The 18,840-nt window shown below is 61.7% G+C and overlaps 1 protein-coding gene across 4 annotated transcripts in view; it reads right to left on the reverse strand.

The window, feature by feature from the left end:
* Slc9a3 (solute carrier family 9 member A3) overlaps nt 1-16,679 on the reverse strand; it is a 36,672-nt gene extending 19,993 nt beyond the window's left edge. For all 4 annotated transcript variants that reach the window (XM_047555307.1, XM_047555310.1, XM_047555308.1 and 1 more), the window contains exon 1: nt 16,315-16,679. In XM_047555307.1, the coding sequence (XP_047411263.1) occupies nt 16,315-16,537 (223 nt within the window). In that variant the 5' untranslated portion in view covers nt 16,538-16,679. The remainder of the gene's footprint in view (nt 1-16,314) is intronic.
* Nucleotides 16,680-18,840: the final 2,161 nt, after the last annotated feature.

An 18,840-nucleotide genomic window follows, 5' to 3' on the forward strand; every position in this document is an offset into this window, starting at 1 on the left:
TTCTGGGTGAGCCTGGACTTGAGTGGTCACCTGGCTGGGGGACTCTGGCGTCAGGCCCAGCGGTAAGGGCAGGCAAGCCAGCCCTGCCACCTCAGCACCAGGGTCTGCGTCTGTCGGCCGTTCCTGTCCATGGCCAGAAGCCATGTCTCATCCTCAGGAACGTGCTGGTCACAGATCCTAACACTGCAGCCTGTGGCCTGTGTTCTCCGGCTCCCCTGGAGCCCACCTACCAGTGCTTTGCTGGACGCGCCCACCAAGGTTTTCTTGACCACTGGCCCTTCCCACCAGTGCTTCTGTGACCTTGGTCGGTGGGCTCAGGATGGAGTCTCCTCACGGGTGTCTGCAGGTCTCTGCACAGCCCCTGGCGGCCACTGGGGCTGTCCTGGCCTGCACTGTTTTCCTCTGCCACCCTTCCTCCCCGGCCTTCACCAGAACTCCCTCCAGCCTCTTCCTGCCGGCGGTGTGGGCTCGGGGGTTCCTGCAGCTTCGGGTTTATTTCTTAGACTAATGCCACTGGGCGGGCTCTCCTGCTGCTTCCTCAGCCACGAAGAGCCTCTTTGTGTTTTCCAGGCTCTTGAGTCTCCACAGGAGCTCTGCTTCCTGGTCCTGTGCCCTGAGGAGGCTTCTGGGGCTTCCCTCCCTTCAGCTGGCCCCTGTTCTGGGCTCACGGCCTCACCTGCTGCCCCTGAGCTACTTCTGCAAACTGCTGCTTCCTGATGTGGAGAGCTCCGTCCAGGTTCTCTCTCCTGCTAACCCTGGCCGCCTTCTCTGGGGCCTGAGGGTCTTCCCTGGAGCTGGGCTTGGGGCTGGACATTGCTTTCTACCTGTTCTCCTGCGGTCAGGACTCACTGTGGCCACAGGGAGAGGTCTCCATGGGGACGTGGCTCGGGGCCTCAGCTGCTCCTCACACCAACACTGGGATGTCTGGTGGACAGGCGGCTCCTCGCCGGCCCTCCCACGTACCTGTGGCCACCTCTCAAGTGGTGGGCTGCATTGTAATCAGCACTTAGATCGAGGACTTGTTGATTTGGGTGGCAATTTCCCAGAGGCTCAGCAATTAAGGGCATAATGGGCGTTTCAGGAGTCAGTCAGCCAGGGCTGCAGACAGCCCGCGGCGCCCGGCACGCGAGTCTGCGCTGGCTGTGCGCTGGCACCGTGGGCCTTCCCACCCTGTGACCTGGTCCCAGGCACAGGCTCCGGGAACGGCTGCAGGTCAGAGCTGCCCTCCGAGGCGGTTCTTTCTCCTGTGGGGGACGAGCACCTGCCCACACCCTCCACTGCATCACAGATGCTGCCCAAGGACTCCTGTGCTCTTGGTCTTCCGAGGACCAGTCTCCGCGTTCCCAGGCAGCTTGACCCTGGGAAAGCTGGGAAGGAGGGCTGGCTCAGCTCAGTGTCCCCATCGGCACACGGGAGCCTCCCGATGCTGCAGGAAGCCCAGCCAGGGGCTGCTGCTCCAGCCGGCTGGTGTGGAGCGAGAGCATCTGCCCTGGGCGAGCACCTGGCGGAGCGCACTACCTCCTGGGCACTGCAGCCCGGTCCGTGGAGTCCACGGGGAGGGCGTGGCCTGTGGGCCGAGGGCCACGACACCCGCAAGGCCACGTGTGCGCGGCCTGGGGCAGTGCTGCTGTGGGGCGCTGGGAGCCCGGCTGGCCCCTGCCGTCCTCCTGCCTCCCGGTCTTGAGGCCATGGCTGTGGCAGTGCCACATGCTCCTGCCATGCTGAGCCACCACAGGCCCACGGTGACGGGCCGCGCCACGTGACCCTGACCTGCTCCTGCTGCTGGGAGCTGCGCAGGCCTTTCCTCCCCGGAAGGCGGCAGCCCAGGTACTCGCTGCCGTGGCAGAACACCGGCCAGAGCAGAGGCGCCTGGGCCTCCGTGACGCGCAGGGCTCCCTGCCCACAGCACCTGCTGCCCCAGGACAGAGCTCAGCCCAGGACCTGTGGGAACTGCTGTGCTGAGCGGGGCTCAGCTGAGCAACTGGCCAGGCCAAACCAGAGGGGCTGCACAGGAGGGGCGGGGTCACCCTCAGAGGACAAAGGGAACACACGGGAAGCAGGAGGTGCTGCGGAGGACACGCCAGGCCCCATGCCCCACGGTGGCACCAGGCACCTTCCAAGGGACAGTGAGGGGTGAAGGGACGTTGAGCCCGTAGGTAACTGATTGCTGAGGCCCAGAGAGTCACAGCTAATTAAGCACAAATGGCACAGCTCCGGAAGGTAACGCCGGGCGGCCGACGCTTTAGTTCTCATTACAAACCCTCTGGCAGGAGCGAAAGGTCACAGGCGCGTAGGAGCCATTTCTGGGCCAGGCACTGGGCAGAATCTCATACTGCCACGGAGCCTGGGCTCAGGACCACGGGGCTGCCCCGCCCACATGCAGCCCTGGACGTGCCTGGTCGGCCTGGGCCACCCCTTGCCAAGGAGCTTTTGAGGTGACCGCGGATTGAGCTGAGTCCACACAAAAGCAGCAGCACAGTGAACCCTTTGGTTTTACTTTAACACGAACAAGCCTCAGTGAATTAGACTCTGCTTAACGAAGCAACTGGACCGAGCAGTGAGGACCAGGCAGAGAGAATGGGAAGCGCCCTAGGCCATGGGCCACCTCCTCCTGCAGAGCGGCCACGTCACACTGGCCATCACACACCCTGCGCCGTTGTCTGAGCACCCAGATACACATGCGGTCCTCACGCGCCCGAGTCCACCCAGCTCCCCAGCCCGCAAGGAGCAGACCCCATTCCTCTGACCTCGATCTCGCTGCGTCTCCCAGGTGTGCCTCTCTGCACACGGTGAGAACACGGTAAGTGTGTCAGCGCAGAGCCAGGCAGGAGGGGCAGGTATTTATAGTCTGCCTCGCGGTCTCTCTGGATGCTACTTAACCACCCAGCCCTGCCTGCTCGGCTCCAGGCATGTGCTAGAGGGTCCAGCTTGCTCAGGAGGCAAGGCCGGCTCTCCCAAAGGCCTGCAGGGAACCTGGTTGAGCAGGCTCTCCTCCTGGGCTGGGTGGCCTTCCAGGACGGGCGCTGCTGCCCACAGTCACAAGATATTTCCAACAGGGTCCATTTAAAAGCCCAGACAGACCTTGTCAACTTTTAAATTTAAAAGTTAGTTTTACTTTTAAATTTTAGTTTCAAATGAAAACTGCTGATGGCTTCCCATCAGCAGAGGGAGGCAGTCTCTCCTTCCGCCCTGAGTCTGGTGAGCAACAAGCCAAGGCCGAGCGAAGGCCAGGGCCCCTGCAGCTGCCTCTCTGCACTGGCCGCAGCCTTTGGTCCAGATGGACAGGACGGTCCTGCCCCTGGTCCCCTGTGCCTGGGTTCGGAGGCTGTCTGTCACAGAGCAAGCAGCAGCCCAGGACAGGGTCACCGTTGTGGCGTGGATGTGGGGTGTTCCCACAGCTCCCCTGTGAGACAGTGCAGGAAGGTTCAGAGGAGAGACAACTGGGTTGTGAACTAATCCCAATGAGATTCACTGAAGTGGTGGGTGTGGCTGGAGGAGGTGGGAACTGCTTGGGGTATGTATTTTGCATCTGGAGAGTGGAGTCTCTCTCTGCTTTCTGATGATGTGAGCTGCTTCCCTCTGCCACGCTCTTCCGCCATGATGTTCACCCTCACCTGGAGCCCCAAGGAATGGAGCAGCCTTCTATGGACTGACCTCTGAAACCGTGAGCCCTCAAATAAACCTCTCCTCCTCTATAATTGTGCTGGTCAGATCAGTTAGTCACAGCAGTGAAGAAGCTGACTAAAACAGTCACCAACGTTGCACATAACATACGCATTAAGAGCAGTAAGTGGCAACTGCTTGTTAAACTAACTGAACGTGTGGGCCATGATGAGGCCCACAGAGCCGGGGGCCTCCCACCCACCGGGCCCTCCCTCTGGCTACTCTACTCCTGAGGTCTCCAGGTCCACAGGCCACAGGTTTGCTTTCTTGTGCTCTAACCATCGGCTGTGACTTAATAAAGACTGGGAGAAGGATGTGTGCGTTGCATTTCCCTGGTTGGAGGGCGAAGGGTCGGCCCTACTGTCCCCGCTCACAGGCAGGCAACGGCATGAGCTCCAGAAGTAAGCAAGTTGCCAGGGGACGATGAGAGGCCTGCGCTGAGGGTGCCTCAGCCTCGCGAAGCAGCCCTGGGGATGCCCCTGCTCCCCTCGGCTCTTCTCCTCAGGGCTGTGCAGATGGTGGAGCTCAGGAGCCTCCGTCACCAACACCACGATGGCAGGCTGAGTCCCAGGAAGGAAGGAGCCCGAGAGGGAAACCCCGAACTCCATTTCTCCAGCTGAGCCCCAAAACTCCCTGTGTGAAGGACGCAGGAGTGAGGCAGCTCCCACGCGGGCCACGGAGCTAAAGAGCAGCAGCTTCAGCAGTGCTGCCACAGAGGGTCAGTACTGGGGGTTTAGTCCACCCAGGTCAGTTACCTGGTAAAACAAGCACCACAAAATACGACCACGAAAGTCCTTCCTTTCCAGAGGGACATACAGCATACAGTCACAACGTCCCGAACACAATCCAGAATCACTAGACACAAGACAACAAAGGAAGATGCGACCAACCCATAAACCAATCAGCGGAGACCCCAGGAGGACCCTGACATGGGAGCTCACAGAAAAGGGCTCTGCCCCACCCGACCCGATTCTTCCAGGACCCCTCGACACGCCCCTTCCTCTGTCTCCCTCGAGAAGCCCGGACACCTTCCATCAGTCATGGGAGCCACGCTCCTCGATCCCCGCACGGTGCCCTGCCGAGGCTCGACGGCAGGAGCCCGGCCTGTGGGTCCCCTGCCAAAGCAGGAGGAGAGCCAGAGAGCTGCTGAGCCCCAGCCGCACCCTCTGCAGAGCTCGGGGCTCTGGGCGAGCGTGGCCCCCAGGAGGCCGCAGCGTGGCCTGCGGTGCTACCCAGGTGGAAGCAGGAGAGACACACTGAAGCGGACACTCGCTTTGCAGGGCGGGGGTGCGACAGAAGCTCAGCAGCCCCAGGAGCTTACAAGGCCATCTCGCCAACCTTCGGACCTTCCTATGAAAATTCCAACAAGACCTTTAGTCCGAGGATTCTGTGCAGCTAGACCGTGGCTGCAGCCACGCCATCCGGGCTCCCTGCCAGTCCCCAAGGCCAGGACTTTGCCACCACCTGCTTCCTGGGCACACAGGAAAGGAAGCGCCACCGCTTTTCCTCAGGACTGGGGGTGGCCGGGGGCACTCCGTCTCTGAGCAGCACCCCCAGCCCTGTGAGGTTTTGAGACAGCCACGTGCTAGGTTGCTGGGTCGACCTGGAACTTGGGTTCTCCTGCCTCACCTCCCGAGTTGCTGGGATCACAGGCATGCGCCAGGGCGCCGGCTGGGAAGATGGACTCCAGCAGAGCAGGAGTTCAAAGGCCTCTGGGTAGAAGTGCCATTCAGTGCCCAGGATCCCAGAGGCCCGTCCACGAGGGTCAGTCTCGAGACCCTGGTGGAGGCACAGGGAGCAGCCCTGCGTGGATCGCCCGCTGAAGCCCAGCCCCCCCTCTGGGGCTCCCTGGGGCAAGCCGACACCCAGGGACAGACGGCCCCCACCCGTGGAGCCAGAGGCTCACGGTCCCTGCACAGGGAGGGCTCTCTGTTCCCAGGACGTGCCAGGCCACCTGCCAGCAGGCAGCTTATCTTTTGGACCTGGTTTCCTCCAAGATGGTTATCTCGGCTTGAAGACGAAGATCAGATCCTGCAGGGCCTGTGGCCTGACGGTTCTAGGGAGGTGCCTTCGCTTCTTCATTTGCAGGCTTTGCCTGAGCCGACAGGAGAGAGGGGCTGCAGACCCTGGACGCCTCAGCCACACGGCCCAGCCCAGGGTCTGTCCTGGGGGTCTCGGGCAGTCATGAGCACGCGCAGTGCTTGTGAGCGAGGCGCAGGAAGAAGACGCTCAGGCCGCAGGGCCATCCACCGGGAGAAGAGGCAGGTCTGGAAGCCCCAAGAGGCTGAAGGTCAACAACGGGGTGAGCCGTGGAGACGTTCTCGCAGCAAATAAAGGGAAAAGATCAAGAAAAAACACACAAGAGAAAACCTGAGTGGAGAGGTCACGTGGGCTCACGCTGGACAGGGAGACACATGGGGGACGTGCCCAGAGGTGCTTCTGGAGGCAGCCCAGGTGAGGAGTCAGCCCGAGCCCACAGCACGGCTGAGACGAGCACCTGCATGTCAGCAGAGGAGAGCCCCACACACCTGGGAAGGGACGCCACTCCCACCTGCACCCTGTCCCAGGGCACAGCACAGGGCTGCCGGGAGCGGGGCCATGAGCGGCCCTCCCAAGCTCTCCGCAGGGAGGGGTCCCCAACACAGGAGCACTGGGGGGAGCCCAGGTCCAGGTGGGCCCGGCAGGGGTGCTCAAGTCTCGGAAAGAACAAGAGAAACTACCAGCCGCCGCGTGTGGCAGAGCTACCTGGACAGCACCTGGGAGGGAGGCACTGACCAAGCAGAAGCAGGCCGCACCGGGAGCCCACAGCCACAGAGGGCCCTGAGGGCCAGCAGCCCGCAGCTCTGGAGGCCAGTGGAGGGTGCTGGGTCCTGAGGCCCAAGCAGGGCCTGGACAGCAAGGGGCTTTCCTGGACTCACCTGCCAGAGGGACAGGAGAGAGTCAGACTCTCTCAACGAGTTTTTCCTGGCCACCTCAGGGAGCAGGGACCAGGGAGGGTGTGGTGGCACTGCCCTCTTCCAAATCCTGAGCCAGCCAAGGCTCCGTCAGTGACACAACAACCTGAAGAGGAGGGACACTACAGCAGAGCTGCTCCCACCGGGCAGGGAGGTGCCCCTGCGGCCACCCACGAGCATTCACAGAGGGCCCCATCCTTGGGCAGCCCAGGAAAAGCCCTGTCAGAGGCTCCAAGCTCGTTTCTGGGAGTCACGCTTCAGCAGTCCCGTGGCACCCAGGAGGCACACGGTGAGGGGTGAGGAAGGTACAGATCCGGGGGTGGGGAGGCCTCATCTGCAGCAGGTACAGCTCCTCTTGGCACCAGGTGCTCCGAGACATGGCTCCCCTGTCCTGTACCTGTGCCCTGTCACCTGCAGTCCTCAGTCTTCCTGTGTCTTTCCTGGCCAGGGTCCCTTCCTGTCTGCAGGTGCCACCCTCTGGTCTCACAAACTCAAAAACTCCCTCTAGCCTCAAAATGAAGGGTCATTTGCTCACTGGGGGTACATGTAGGATCCTGGCCCTATCTTAATTATCCAGCATGCATCAGCAGAAGCCTGGAACACAGGGAGCTCTAAGATCACCGTGGCCTTCAGGGCAGAGGCAGGAGAGCCCGCTCAGGGTTGACAGGATGCCCACGTACAGACTGCAAGACTTCAGGACTAATGAGTGGTTGCAGCTGGTTGCAGAAGCTAAGGCTAACACACAAAGTCAATGGCATTCCTACACACGTGCAGGGAGCTGCACGATCTGAATTCAAAACACACTCCTCAGCACATGTGCACATGCACAACAAAACAAAATCTAACAAAATATGCACAACACCGATACAAAGAAAAGTACGAGCCTCCAATGAAGCAAAGTGAAGAACAACACAGATGCAGAGGTAGCCCATGTTCATGGATACAAGATTCCACACTAAGATCGTGACCCACAACTTGCAGGTATTGACTCAGTGCATCCCCACCCAACCCCAGCAAGTTGTTTTCATGATGCCAACAACTGATTCTGGACCTGTATGGAGAGGTGAGAGGCTGTGAATAGCAAAGGACGCTGCAGGAGGAGCACAGCAGAGGACGGACATTGTCATCGGTCACTGCAGTCAGGCCGAGTGCTGGCCAGAGTCCATACAGGCAGGTCCACAGGACAGAGCAGGGAGCCCAGGCACAGGCTGCACCCTGGCAGCTCACTGACCTTATGCAGGAGCCAGGGAGACTCCACAGAAAACAGGAGTTGTTTCAGCAAACGGCACTGAACAGCCAGACGCCACGTGCCTGTGTGTTCGCGGCTCCCCAGGAGGCCTTGCCCCTCCCACAGCACCGCTCAGCAAGGACAGGACTGCACATAAAGCCACAAAGCTTCTAGAGGACAGACGGAGGAGAATCTAGATGATCGTGGGTTTACTTTCACTCATAATACCAAATCCTGATCCATAAAAAGAATAAAACAACAACTTGAACTTCATTAAACTACTAAGTTTTGCTCTACCAAAATCGCTATTAAGAGAACGAAAAGACATAGTGTGTGGTGTCCACACCTGTGATCACAGCAAAGTGGGAGGCTAAGGCAGCAAGGTCACAAACTCGAGGCTGGCTCGGGCAGCAAAGCCAGACCCTATCTCAAATTTAAAACACAGAAAGGGCTGGAATGCGGTTCAGTGGTAAGTGACCCTGGGTTCAATCCCAGCACTAAAAATAAAAAGAGAGAGAGAGAATGAAAAACCACCCCAGAATGGGGGAAAATACATACGTATAGCATTTAGATCAGAACTACACAAAGAACTATGAGAACTCAGTGAGAAGACAGACGGCCTGTCAGAAGAGGGTGATACCGACACAAACAGCTCACCAAAGGCCACAGAGGGCAAGGTGCTCCACCGCCTGGGTCAGCTGGGACCTGCACGTTAAAACCAGGCTGCACCACGCAGCCATCGAAGTGCCCACAGCACAGGACGCCGAGCGCTGCTGAGACGCCAGCTGGGCCCGCCATGCCACCTCTCTGCAGGACAGTCTGCTTCTTAGGAAACTCAACACCTCCCACCCGGGAGCCAGAGGAGCTGAGAACATGCGCGTGCAAACCCTGCACAGGGAGGCTTGTGGCAGCTGCACTCACAGCTGCCAAGACTGGCAAGCAACCGCACACCTGTGGTGGGCAGTGGACACACAGGCCGCGTGGGTCCCACGGTGGGGAGAACGCAGCACGGAGAAGCAGGCGCCATCAAGCCACACGGAGCCACAAGGACCCTGCCGTGCACGCCTGGAAGGAGCCTCCCCAAGGGCTGCACCTGGTGACACCAGCTCCGTGACACTGAGCAGGCCAAGCTAGGCGGCAGCAGACAGTGGAGGCCAGGGGCTGAGGGAGGCTGAGGAGAGGGCAGGTGAGGGCATCCCCTGGGTGCAGACTGGTCCTGCGTGGGGCACTGGCCTTGCACCTGTCCAGGTTAATGACATGCACTCGGGGCCCCGTCCAGTGCCCGTCCTTGCATCAGGGGCAGGCTGCTTGGGAGGGTGTCAGGCAGGGGGACTCTGCCCTCTGAGCCATCATCCTGTAAGTCTGAGACTTTACTGAAAAATGAAGTTCACTGCTGTTTTAACTAAACAGTGTCACAGAAGCCACCTCCGGGGGGCAGGGGGGCTGTGATAGCCAGGCCAGGGACACTGGATCAGGCCTAAGGCCTGAGAGTGGGGGTTCCTGCCGCTGTTCACCAGGCGAGCGGCCTCTGAGGCCGAGGGCTCCAGGCCAGGACAGCGGTCTGCTGTGGTCCCAGGGCACCGACGGGGCCCTCAGATGCCACTGGAATCAGTGTGGTCACACCTTACGCTGGAGCGTAACAGGAGGAGAAGGGCGTCGGTACCTCGGAGGTTTCCCTTGCGACAGAACCAGAGGAGCAGGACTCAGGCCTGCACACTGCCCGCCCAGACAGGCAGCGGGGAGGGCCTGGACACCGCCCTGGGTGGGTGCCCTGAGACGCCAGCTCCGGGCAGAGGGGAACTAGGAAACCACTGCTGGTGGCTCCAGCGAAGGGAACCGGAACAGCAGTGAGGCGTCTGAACCTGGGGACCCCCACCCCTCCGCCTCTGAGGGGTCGCCTCCTGACAGGCCAGCTTGAGGCCCGCACCCCTCTGAGTTCAGGCTCTGCAACGCAGCCGTCCCTTGCGGATGCTCCAGGGACCTCCCCTGAGGGCAGTCCAAGCCCAGCCCTGCACCTGGATGCTGGGATCAGAAGGGCCCCACACAACTGGATGTCCCCGGTGCCCCTTGGCTCCAGTGAGACCCAGCTCCGCTGCATACACGCAGCCCCAAGGCCAGAGGAGGACAGGAGCAGAACACTCAGGTGCACGGACCTCCTCCCAGGCCCCTGGGCTCTGGGCTCCAGCTCACAGGCTCCAGCCATGCCCAGCACCGGCCTGCCCCCTCCCCACCTCCACCAGGTCACCCTGGTGTGGCCTCGCCAAGCTGCTGCGGTCCTGCCCATGGAGCCCCCTCCCCTGCCTCAGGAGGGGGTGCACTCACTGCAGTGCCTCCTCAGACAGTGGCCCATCGCCATGTGGCCAGCGGCCCCGAGGAGCAGGTGGAGGCTGGGCTGGGACCTGGCACCCCAGGGCCCACAGTGCAAGGGTGCAGCTGCAGGCCCTGCATCCACCCCACCAAGCACCCAGTGACATCTCAGGACAGATGTTCCCCAGGAGCTGGTGACGGTTCACATTTTCTTTCCACGGCTCCAGAAACCAGGCCCTTCCGATGTCCTGTTCTGCCTCGAGAAACTCTCCCAGCTGAGAACTCAAAACCGGTTGGACTTTGGTACCTGGGCTCCCCAGGTGGTGAATCCAGCAGGTTCCTGATTTGCCAGAAGGGGAGACCCCACCCTGCCATCCCCACCTCCTGCTGCCCCCCCTGGGTCCTCAGAGGGGCACTGCTCTGTCCCTGCCCCAGTGGCCTCCAGAGGCTGGGCTGGCTGCAACAGAGTCGTCAGGACACCCTCCTAGCAGCGCCTGGCTGGCTCCCAGCCCACATCCTTCCCTGAAGCAGAGCTTTCTCTGGGGGCCCTGGGGCTGACTTGGCTCACCTGCCCTGGAGGCAAAGTCCACTCCCTTCTTCAGCCTGCACTGAAGTCCCACCGAGGGCCCTGGCCACCCAGCCCTGCAGCCCCAGAGGCCCTACTCCGTTGCTCCCTGAATTCATCTGCCACCTGCCCCCCTTCCTGGGTCCTCCTGGCCTTCCTCCCCAGGTCCCTCTGCCCTGCCCACCCCTCTTCTGAGGACCCTCACAGTGTTCTCTTACAGTGGGATACCGCTGTGCACCGCTGGCCACTCTGAACCCTCAGCCTGCCCCCTGCCCCAGCATGTGGCTCTCCCCTACAGCTGGGTGAATGGCCCTTAGTGACAGCATAGCCAGCCCCAGGGAAGGCCACCTCAGCCCAGGCCAGGTGCCTCACAGGACAGCGGATGCCCACCACAGCACTCGCCACAGCTAGGGTGGCAGGCGCCCCAGAGCCGGGTGTTCCATGCCTGCCCCTCCTCCTGCTGTCCTCACTGGCTGCTGACCCTTCTTCCTGGCCGGTGCTGTGCCCTCAGAGAGGCTGCCCCACTGAACCAGAAACAGCAGCCCTCTGGGCCTGGCTGGGATGCAGGACTTCTCCCGCCCCTCGAATCAGCCCCAGGACACAGAATCTGGTTTTCTGGTTTGTTCCAAACGTGTTTAGAAGAACCATGGAGAATCAGAGGGCCTGTGCCCACTCATCAGCCCCTGGGCCAGTCCCTGCTCCTGGGTGACTGCGGCCTGTCTCTCCCTGGAGCTCCCACTCCACGGCCCACCCCCATGCCATCACATAGCCCGCAGAGCCGCCTGAGGACCGAGGGATCCCCTGTCCGTAGGACGCAGGTGGGCCGCCTTGCCGGTCCCTCCTGTCTCAGTCCCTCTGCCCACCTGCTCCTTTGCCACATCTGCACAGGCTGCCTCCAGCCCTCTCACTGTCTCTGGCCCCAGAAACACCTCCCTGTCTCCAGGGTGAAGGGTCCACCGGCATTCCTCAGCACAGCACTTGGTGTCTCCTGCCCCAGGCGGGGTGTCCAGGCAGGCATCTTGCTGACCCCTGCAGGAAAGCCCTCCCAAGACGGTCCCCATCTAGTTGTCCGCTGCTGCCTCAGCAGCATAGGCACATGGGAGGGATGCTCAGTGCTTCCTCAGCGAGTGCTCGCTGGGTGCCAGTTTCAGGTCAGACCTGTGGTGGTGGAAACAGCTGGCTTCATCCACAACACAAAGCCCACCGTTCAAGCCCCAAACACCACTGCTAGGCGCGGTGTTGCTGCTGGGGCCCTGATTCACTCTGTCCCGGCACGGAGTCAGGTGTGCCTGCCTCCTGGAGCCGGGCTGGATGGTCCCTTCTATTCCAGAGGCAGAAACAAGCAGGCGTAGATCCGGGGCTGCCGACCACAGCTCCTGCAGGGTCACGGCTTCCCCGGAGACCTGGCCTTCCCAGGGTGAGTCTGCACGGCTCCCAGTCAGAGCTTGGGATGCATCCCTCCCCGTGACCTCTCTGCAGGTCAGGTGGCTGCTCCTGTGCAGGTGGTGCCCACAGGGTGTGCAGCCAGCAGGAGGTTGTGTGGCAGCTTGGGGAAGAATCTGGCAAAGGTGCTTGGAGAGCCCCTTCCGGGCCAGCATGCAGGGGTCTCGGGCGGCAGTGTTCGCTCCCCACCGTGCATGCACTCCTGCCCCTCTGCCGCTACCCACTCACTCACACACCCACCCCCTCCCTCGATGCCTCTCCACGCGTGACCCTGCATTCACAGGTCTGCAGGCAGCTGCTGGGTCAGGCAGTGGCCAGCACAAGGCGGCCAGAGCCACACAATCCCTGCCCCCCTGGCTGCCTGACCTGGTACAGCTGAAAGCACGTGGAGCTGGAAGAGGCATCCTGAGGAGCAGGAAGGCTGGAGGCTCTGAGCTCAGAAGCCCTGGGCAGCAGGGGTGTGGGATGCCAGTGGACTCGGAGGATGAAGGCCAGGAAGCCCAGGCTAGCTGGGTTGGGGGCTGCCAGCACCTTGCTCCCTCTCGCCCCTCACTAAGAGTGCACCGCCCTACTGGCCCCTGACCCTGAGTTCATGACCCCCTGCAAGGCGGGGGGCTGCCAGGTCCTGGGGCTCACCCATCCTCTCCAGGAGGATCCAGGAGAGAAGACACAAGTTTGAAGAAGAAAGAGAGGAGCCTGAGGGGAGGGGAGGATTAGGGCCATAGGGTCAGGAAGTCGTGGGGACAGGGCCGAGGGGCTGAGCTGCAGCAGGCTGGGGACCCCCACGGGGAGCCCATGGTGGGTGTCTAGGCTGGCCAGAGGAAGGAGTCTCTCACGCCCTAGGGCAACTGGCCTCTTGCCACCCCCACCCCAGCACATCCTGACCCCCAGCCTAGCTGCACTGTGGACCGGCTCCCCAGTCCTGGGGGCCCCGTTCTCAGCCTTCCTCAAGCCCCCGCTGCCAGAATCAGACACTGCCTGTGTCCCAGGCCTGGCCAACCTCCCCAGACGCGTTGCTGGCTGGAAGAAGGCTGGCCTCGGAACTGCACAGCTGGGTACAAGTTAAGGGACACCCGTGATGTGTAAGAAGCTCAGCAAATGCCTGATTTCATGGAAATCAACACGAATCCAGCCCTCAAGGGTGGCTTCCATCCTGTGATTCGAGGTTGAGATGCTCTGGGCCACTTTAAACAACGGCATGAGCCTACCAGCAAGAACTCTGCTCTGGGGCCATGGTGGGGGCTGCCAGAGTTCAGAACAGCCCTCCTTTGTACAAGTCCCTGAGCCCGTGTCAGTACTGGGCCAGTGGAGGGAGGCGGGGGCGGTGAGGGGCTCCCAGGATGAGCATCCGAGGTCGCCTGTGCAGGGAGGGGTCTGGGAGGATTCCGAGGGGTCAGGTGGGGTCAGCAGGGATCTGAGCCAGTCCAGAGTCCATGGGGAGGGAGAGACAAAGGCGGGGCTGGGGGTGTCCCTGCCCTGGAGGTGACTCCCAGGGCTAGGGGCTGTATCCTCAGGTGCTCTCTCTCTTATGCAGGTTGTGGGTGGACAATGGGTTGTTGGGGAAGGGGAGCTGCAGGGGCGGAGCTGGGTGGAGTCTGGAACAGAGCCAGTCTGCGCCAGGGCCGAGGGATGCTCCACGGTGACCCCGTCTCGTCTGTCACATCAGGGCTGATGTGAGCTTTGGTTCTGAGTAGAGTTGGGCTTTGCAGGGCCTGTGGAGTCTGAGTGTGGGGAGATGCTGTGCTGGGACGCTTGGTAGGCAGCCGCACTCGGGGGACCCTCCTGGCTGGAGGTGGGGGCCCCAGGCCCAGGGCAGAAGGCGTGGCTCACAGAGTGAGGTTCAGGGAGAGCGCCCAGGAGCTGCCATCTGCAGGCTTGAGCAGGGGCGGCCAGCAGAGGGAGGGAAGCTGGGGATGAGGGGGAGCACCCGCAGGGTGCAGGGACGTGGGGTCACCAAGGGCTATGCTGAACTACCAGGAGGCCTTTGGGACCTGGGTAGGGTCGGCTCAGACTCCCTGAGTCAGGGTGGGTGAGTGTTGCAGGAGAGGCCAGGTTTGGGGTTCAGCTCCTTCTGCAGGGATGCCTGTTCCTGGGTGGGACGCAGCACAGTCTCGACACCAAACGGGCAGCCGTGTGGGTGGAGTCTGGCCTGGCCCCTGTCCAGAGCAGAAGGCTTCGCGAGGGGGCTCAGTCATCCTCAGAGGTCCCTGCCTATGGTCTTGGACTGCCCCCAACACCTCCACCAATGTTTGGCTCTTACCCCTCGAGTGCGGACTGACTTAACTGGTGGACCTTTTCAAGTTGGCAGACATCCCCAAGAGGCCCACCGCCCTCTCAGAGAGCTGCTGCCACCCCACCCTCATGCTTCATGGACGCCCTCTCAGGACCCTTCTCAGTGACTGGAAAAGCTACAGGCTGGGCGCTTCCTGATGAATAACACTCAGGGCAGCAGAGCCCGGGTTCATGTGCCCGCCCACTGGCCTCCCACAGCAGAGCACAGCTGACCAGCTGGCAGGTGCCCAGGCTCTGAATGTACACCAGGGCTGATCAGGGGGCACCCCACTGGCACGGAGGTGCTCGCTCACTTACACACCTGGGTGCTGCAGTCTGGGCAGGATTAGCAGGAGCCTCAGGAAGCGGTTCTGGTACCCCAGGATGAGGCTGGTCCTTCCAGAACCAATGACCTTAGGAAGCAGTCGGCATTGCTGAATCTCCACAGCCGACCCACAGTCCTGACTTGAGAGCCCAGGAGACAGACTGAGCGAGGGGACCAGGCAGCCAGAGGTGGGGAGCTGAACAGACCCAGAGGGATGGAAGAAAGGAGGCACCTGAGAACCAGCAAGGAGGCAGAAGGTCCCACAAGAGCTTTTAGGAGACACGGCAGAGATGAAAAGGACTGCAGGGCCCAGGGCCACCGGCACCTCAGGGCAGAGCTCAAGCAGTCCTGAGGGTCACACCTTCACACGGGGCACCTCAGGGCAGAGCTCAAGCAGTCCTGAGGGTCACACCTTCACACGGGGCACCTCAGGGCAGAGCTCAAGCAGTCCTGAGGGTCACACCTTCACACGGGGCACCTCAGGGCAGAGCTCAAGCAGTCCTGAGGGTCACACCTTCACACGGGGCACCTCAGGGCAGAGCTCAAGCAGTCCTGAGGGTCACACCTTCACACGGGGCACCTCAGGGCAGAGCTCAAGCAGTCCTGAGGGTCACACCTTCACCAACAGCTTCCCATGCCAGGCCCTCTGAGTCCACGTCTTCTAACTGCCCTCTCCAAGTCCATCCCTCTCCTGTCCTGCTGAGGGGGAGGCAGGGGCTCCCCTGGCCCTCCCCACCCCAGAACCCCAGTGGAAACCTCCCCAGATAAAGCGCCAGCAGTCTGGTCTTACTTCTCTTGGAACCACCCAGGTCCTGCAGTTCCCGGGGCTCCACCTAGACGGTCACACAGACCACCACAGCTCCAGGAAGATCCTTCCCTCCAGGAAGACACTGAAGCTTTGATCCTCCTAAGCTCTTAAGAAAGCTGACCTTCCTCTCACCTTGTCCAGGAGTTACCTGTGATCCCCACTTTCCTGACTCACTGGTCAATTAAGAGAAGAGCAAGATGAGAGAACAGGAATCCTGTGGAAACTGCTCCTATAAATGGGATCTCACTAGGTTTCATTTTGAGTGCCATCCTTTTTCTGTTCTGCCACGGAAACAAACATCACTCCAGGTGGACTGCAAGGACCTTCCAATCTCAGCACTGACAAGCAGTGTGGAACCAGCAGCCCCTGGTGCTCACAAGCAGATCTGGGCAGATGCCAAGCTGGGACCTGCGTCCAGACCAGGAGCTGGAGTGCAGGGCCCCAGGGCTGTGCGGGCCGCTGGGGCCAGGACCATCCGTGGCAACTCAGCCAGGGTCTCGGCAGGAGCCTTGCTCTGCTGGACCCAGCAGCCCACCGACCCCCAGCGGTCCACCACTGGGCTCCTGGGATCCACTGTGGTGGCAGCTCCTCCAGAGTGCACCCTTCCCCAGAGACTGGGAGGGAAGGCGCAGGAGAAGGTAGTGCTGGGCTCTGTCCCTGTGGCGCTGAGGGACCTCCAAAGGCCCCCCAGAGCGTGCGGGGGAGCTGAGGTGGTGGGATCCACGACCCATCAGGCCCCGGGTCACTTACCAATTTTGGCTAAGCTGGCCACGAGGATCCAGAGCGCGATGATGTAGGGGTCCTGGACGTGGTGCCATTTAAAGGTGACTACCTGGAATCCCTGGCTTGCGCCATGCGCGCCGCCTGGCTCTTCCTCGAAGCCCCTCACTCTTGGAAGTCCGCCCAGCGTCAGCACCAGCACCAGCGCCAGCAGCGGTCCCCAGGAGGGGCCTGGGGACTCGCCTCGCCACATCGCCGCCGCCTCTCAGTGCCGGGTCCCCATGCGCATATTGCGGTAAGTCCCTGCTGCGCCCCTTGGACGCGCGGCTCCGGGGCCCGGGACGCCTGTCGGGCAGCACAGAGCCCAGAGTGCTCTGGGTGCCGGCGGCAGCCCGGTCCCGCCCGCCCGGGTGGCCTTTAATCCCACGGCCCCCTCCCGCCCCAGGGCGGGGCCTTCCCGCCCCCGCCGCGCACACGTGAGAGCGGACCGTCGCGCGCTCGGCTCGCGGCGCGCCCGCCCGGCCTGCGCACGCCCCTCTCAGCCGGCCCCCGCCCCGTGCCAGCGCTCCAACGCGGGCGGAGGGCGCGGCGCGGAGGAGGTCCGAGAGGTGGTGCCGCCGAGGATGGACCCAGCCGCGGACCGGGCGGCCGCCTCCCTCCCTACCGGCAGCTCCCGGTGGGTGGGACCCGCAGTTCGGAGGGCTAGGGCGCCCTTCTGCGGTGACCGCTGGGCTCTGGGTTGCAGGGGCTCGGCCCTAGCCGAACCTACTCCAGATATGCAAGGCCCGGGGTAGCAGAGACTCCTAATGAAGAGGACCCGGGCTGTGGGTCTCCCTCCGGGACATCAACCGCAGCTCCACAATAAGGTTGAACAACTTGTCAGGACCTAGGGTCCCCTTCCCGACCCTCTGAGGCTGACCTGAATGTCCCTTTGCCGGGTCTTCCAAGGCTGCCCCTGGCCTGAAAGCCCAGAGGGCATGAGCCACTCTGGCTTCCAGCAAGAGGACCGATGCACTTTATCTGCCCTTGACTCTCTGAGGACAGCACTGCAGTCCAGGAGTGGCTCCTGGCCACCTCAAGCTCCCAGAGCCTGGCAGAACTCTCCCTCCCCAAGTGTCCCCAAGTGTCCCCAAGTGTTATGAACTGGATATAAAGCAACCACCAAAGGCTGATGTGTTGAAAACTTGGTTTCTAATGCAGAAGTGTTCAGAGGAGGGGCCTCGGGGAAGAGATGGGGTCGTGAAGGCTCTAACCTCCAAGGATGGATTCATAGGTGGCGTCGTGTTGGGAGGCGGTGGGAACTGCAGAGGTAGGACCTCTTGAAGGGAGTGGGCCCTTGGGGACATGTCCTTGGGATCTGTGTCTTGTCCCCAGCCCCTCTCCCTCTGCTTCTGGCCCCCAAGAAGTGAGTCATTTTGCTCTGCCTTGTTCTTCCATCATGCATTTCTGCCTCACCGCGGGCCCACCAGTCATGGACTAGGGCCTCTGAAACTCCCTTCTCCTCTATCCTGATGGCGTCAGGTACCCTGCCACATTGATGCAGACCTGCCTAACCCACCAAGCACCCCACAGCCACAGCCAAGTCCTGGAGGCCACTTCACCTGACCTGTCTGGTCCCCTGCTGGACTCCTCCAACTCAGAGGAAAGACCCTAGTATCTCCCCAGATCCAGTGCCCCCTCTGTCCCTAGCCCCTCACTGGTGCCCCCTAGCAGCCCACGTAGGCACTGCCCCTTCTCTGGGCCCCCAGCTTACTGAGCTACGACAGACCCTAAGAAGAACTATAAGACTGACCAGAGAGCAGGAGATCAGATGGTGGAGAGTTGACAGTCAGACTGGATGTCAGAGAGCTGAGGACATCAGAGCTGAGACCCCAGTCAAGCCGAGAAAAGAGCCGGAGGAGACATCTGGAACCTCTGCCTCCCACTGCGGTGGATCCTCCACACCCCTCCGCCCCTGTCAGATGGACTCCCAGCAAAGCCGGCCTTAAGGCACGTCACACGGTGAGAGCTGGGAGGCTGGTGTGAGACGAGAGTCAGGCTAAGACTAGAGTTAGATGGAGTAAGTGTGTGACTGTGTGCAGTGAATAAACCAGCAGGGAGAAACCACTAACTCTCACGCCGCGTGCTTAAGGAGGGCAGGTGGTGTCTTCTAGCATCTCCCAAGAGGCCCGAGGAGGACAGCACTGAGTCAGTTTCCCCATTTCCTGCTGAAGGGAGGTGGCCTATGTAGCAGAGCGCGGATTCACATTCTGCTCAACTGGGCGGTCTGGCTGGGTGGCTGGGTGCTGTGTGTGGCAGGATCTGGCAGGCAGCTCTGGGCCACCACAGACATGACTGGCCACAGGGGTGCAGGAGTTGCTCCTGTCCACCTCATACCTGCTTGTTTCCAGCCTATCTCATACCTGTCTGAGGAAGACCCCCTGGGCGAGAGCAGGCACAGCGCCAGAGCAGACCGCATGCCTGCCCCCCCTCATGGCTCCCGGGTGAAGCCTGAGGAGGGACGTCCGCTTGCTGCCCTTGCAGTCCACAAGAAGGCCAGGTTCCCACCAGAACAGC

The sequence above is a fragment of the Sciurus carolinensis genome, chromosome 6, assembly GCF_902686445.1.
Source record: "Sciurus carolinensis chromosome 6, mSciCar1.2, whole genome shotgun sequence".
In the NCBI taxonomy this organism is placed as follows: domain Eukaryota; kingdom Metazoa; phylum Chordata; class Mammalia; order Rodentia; family Sciuridae; genus Sciurus; species Sciurus carolinensis.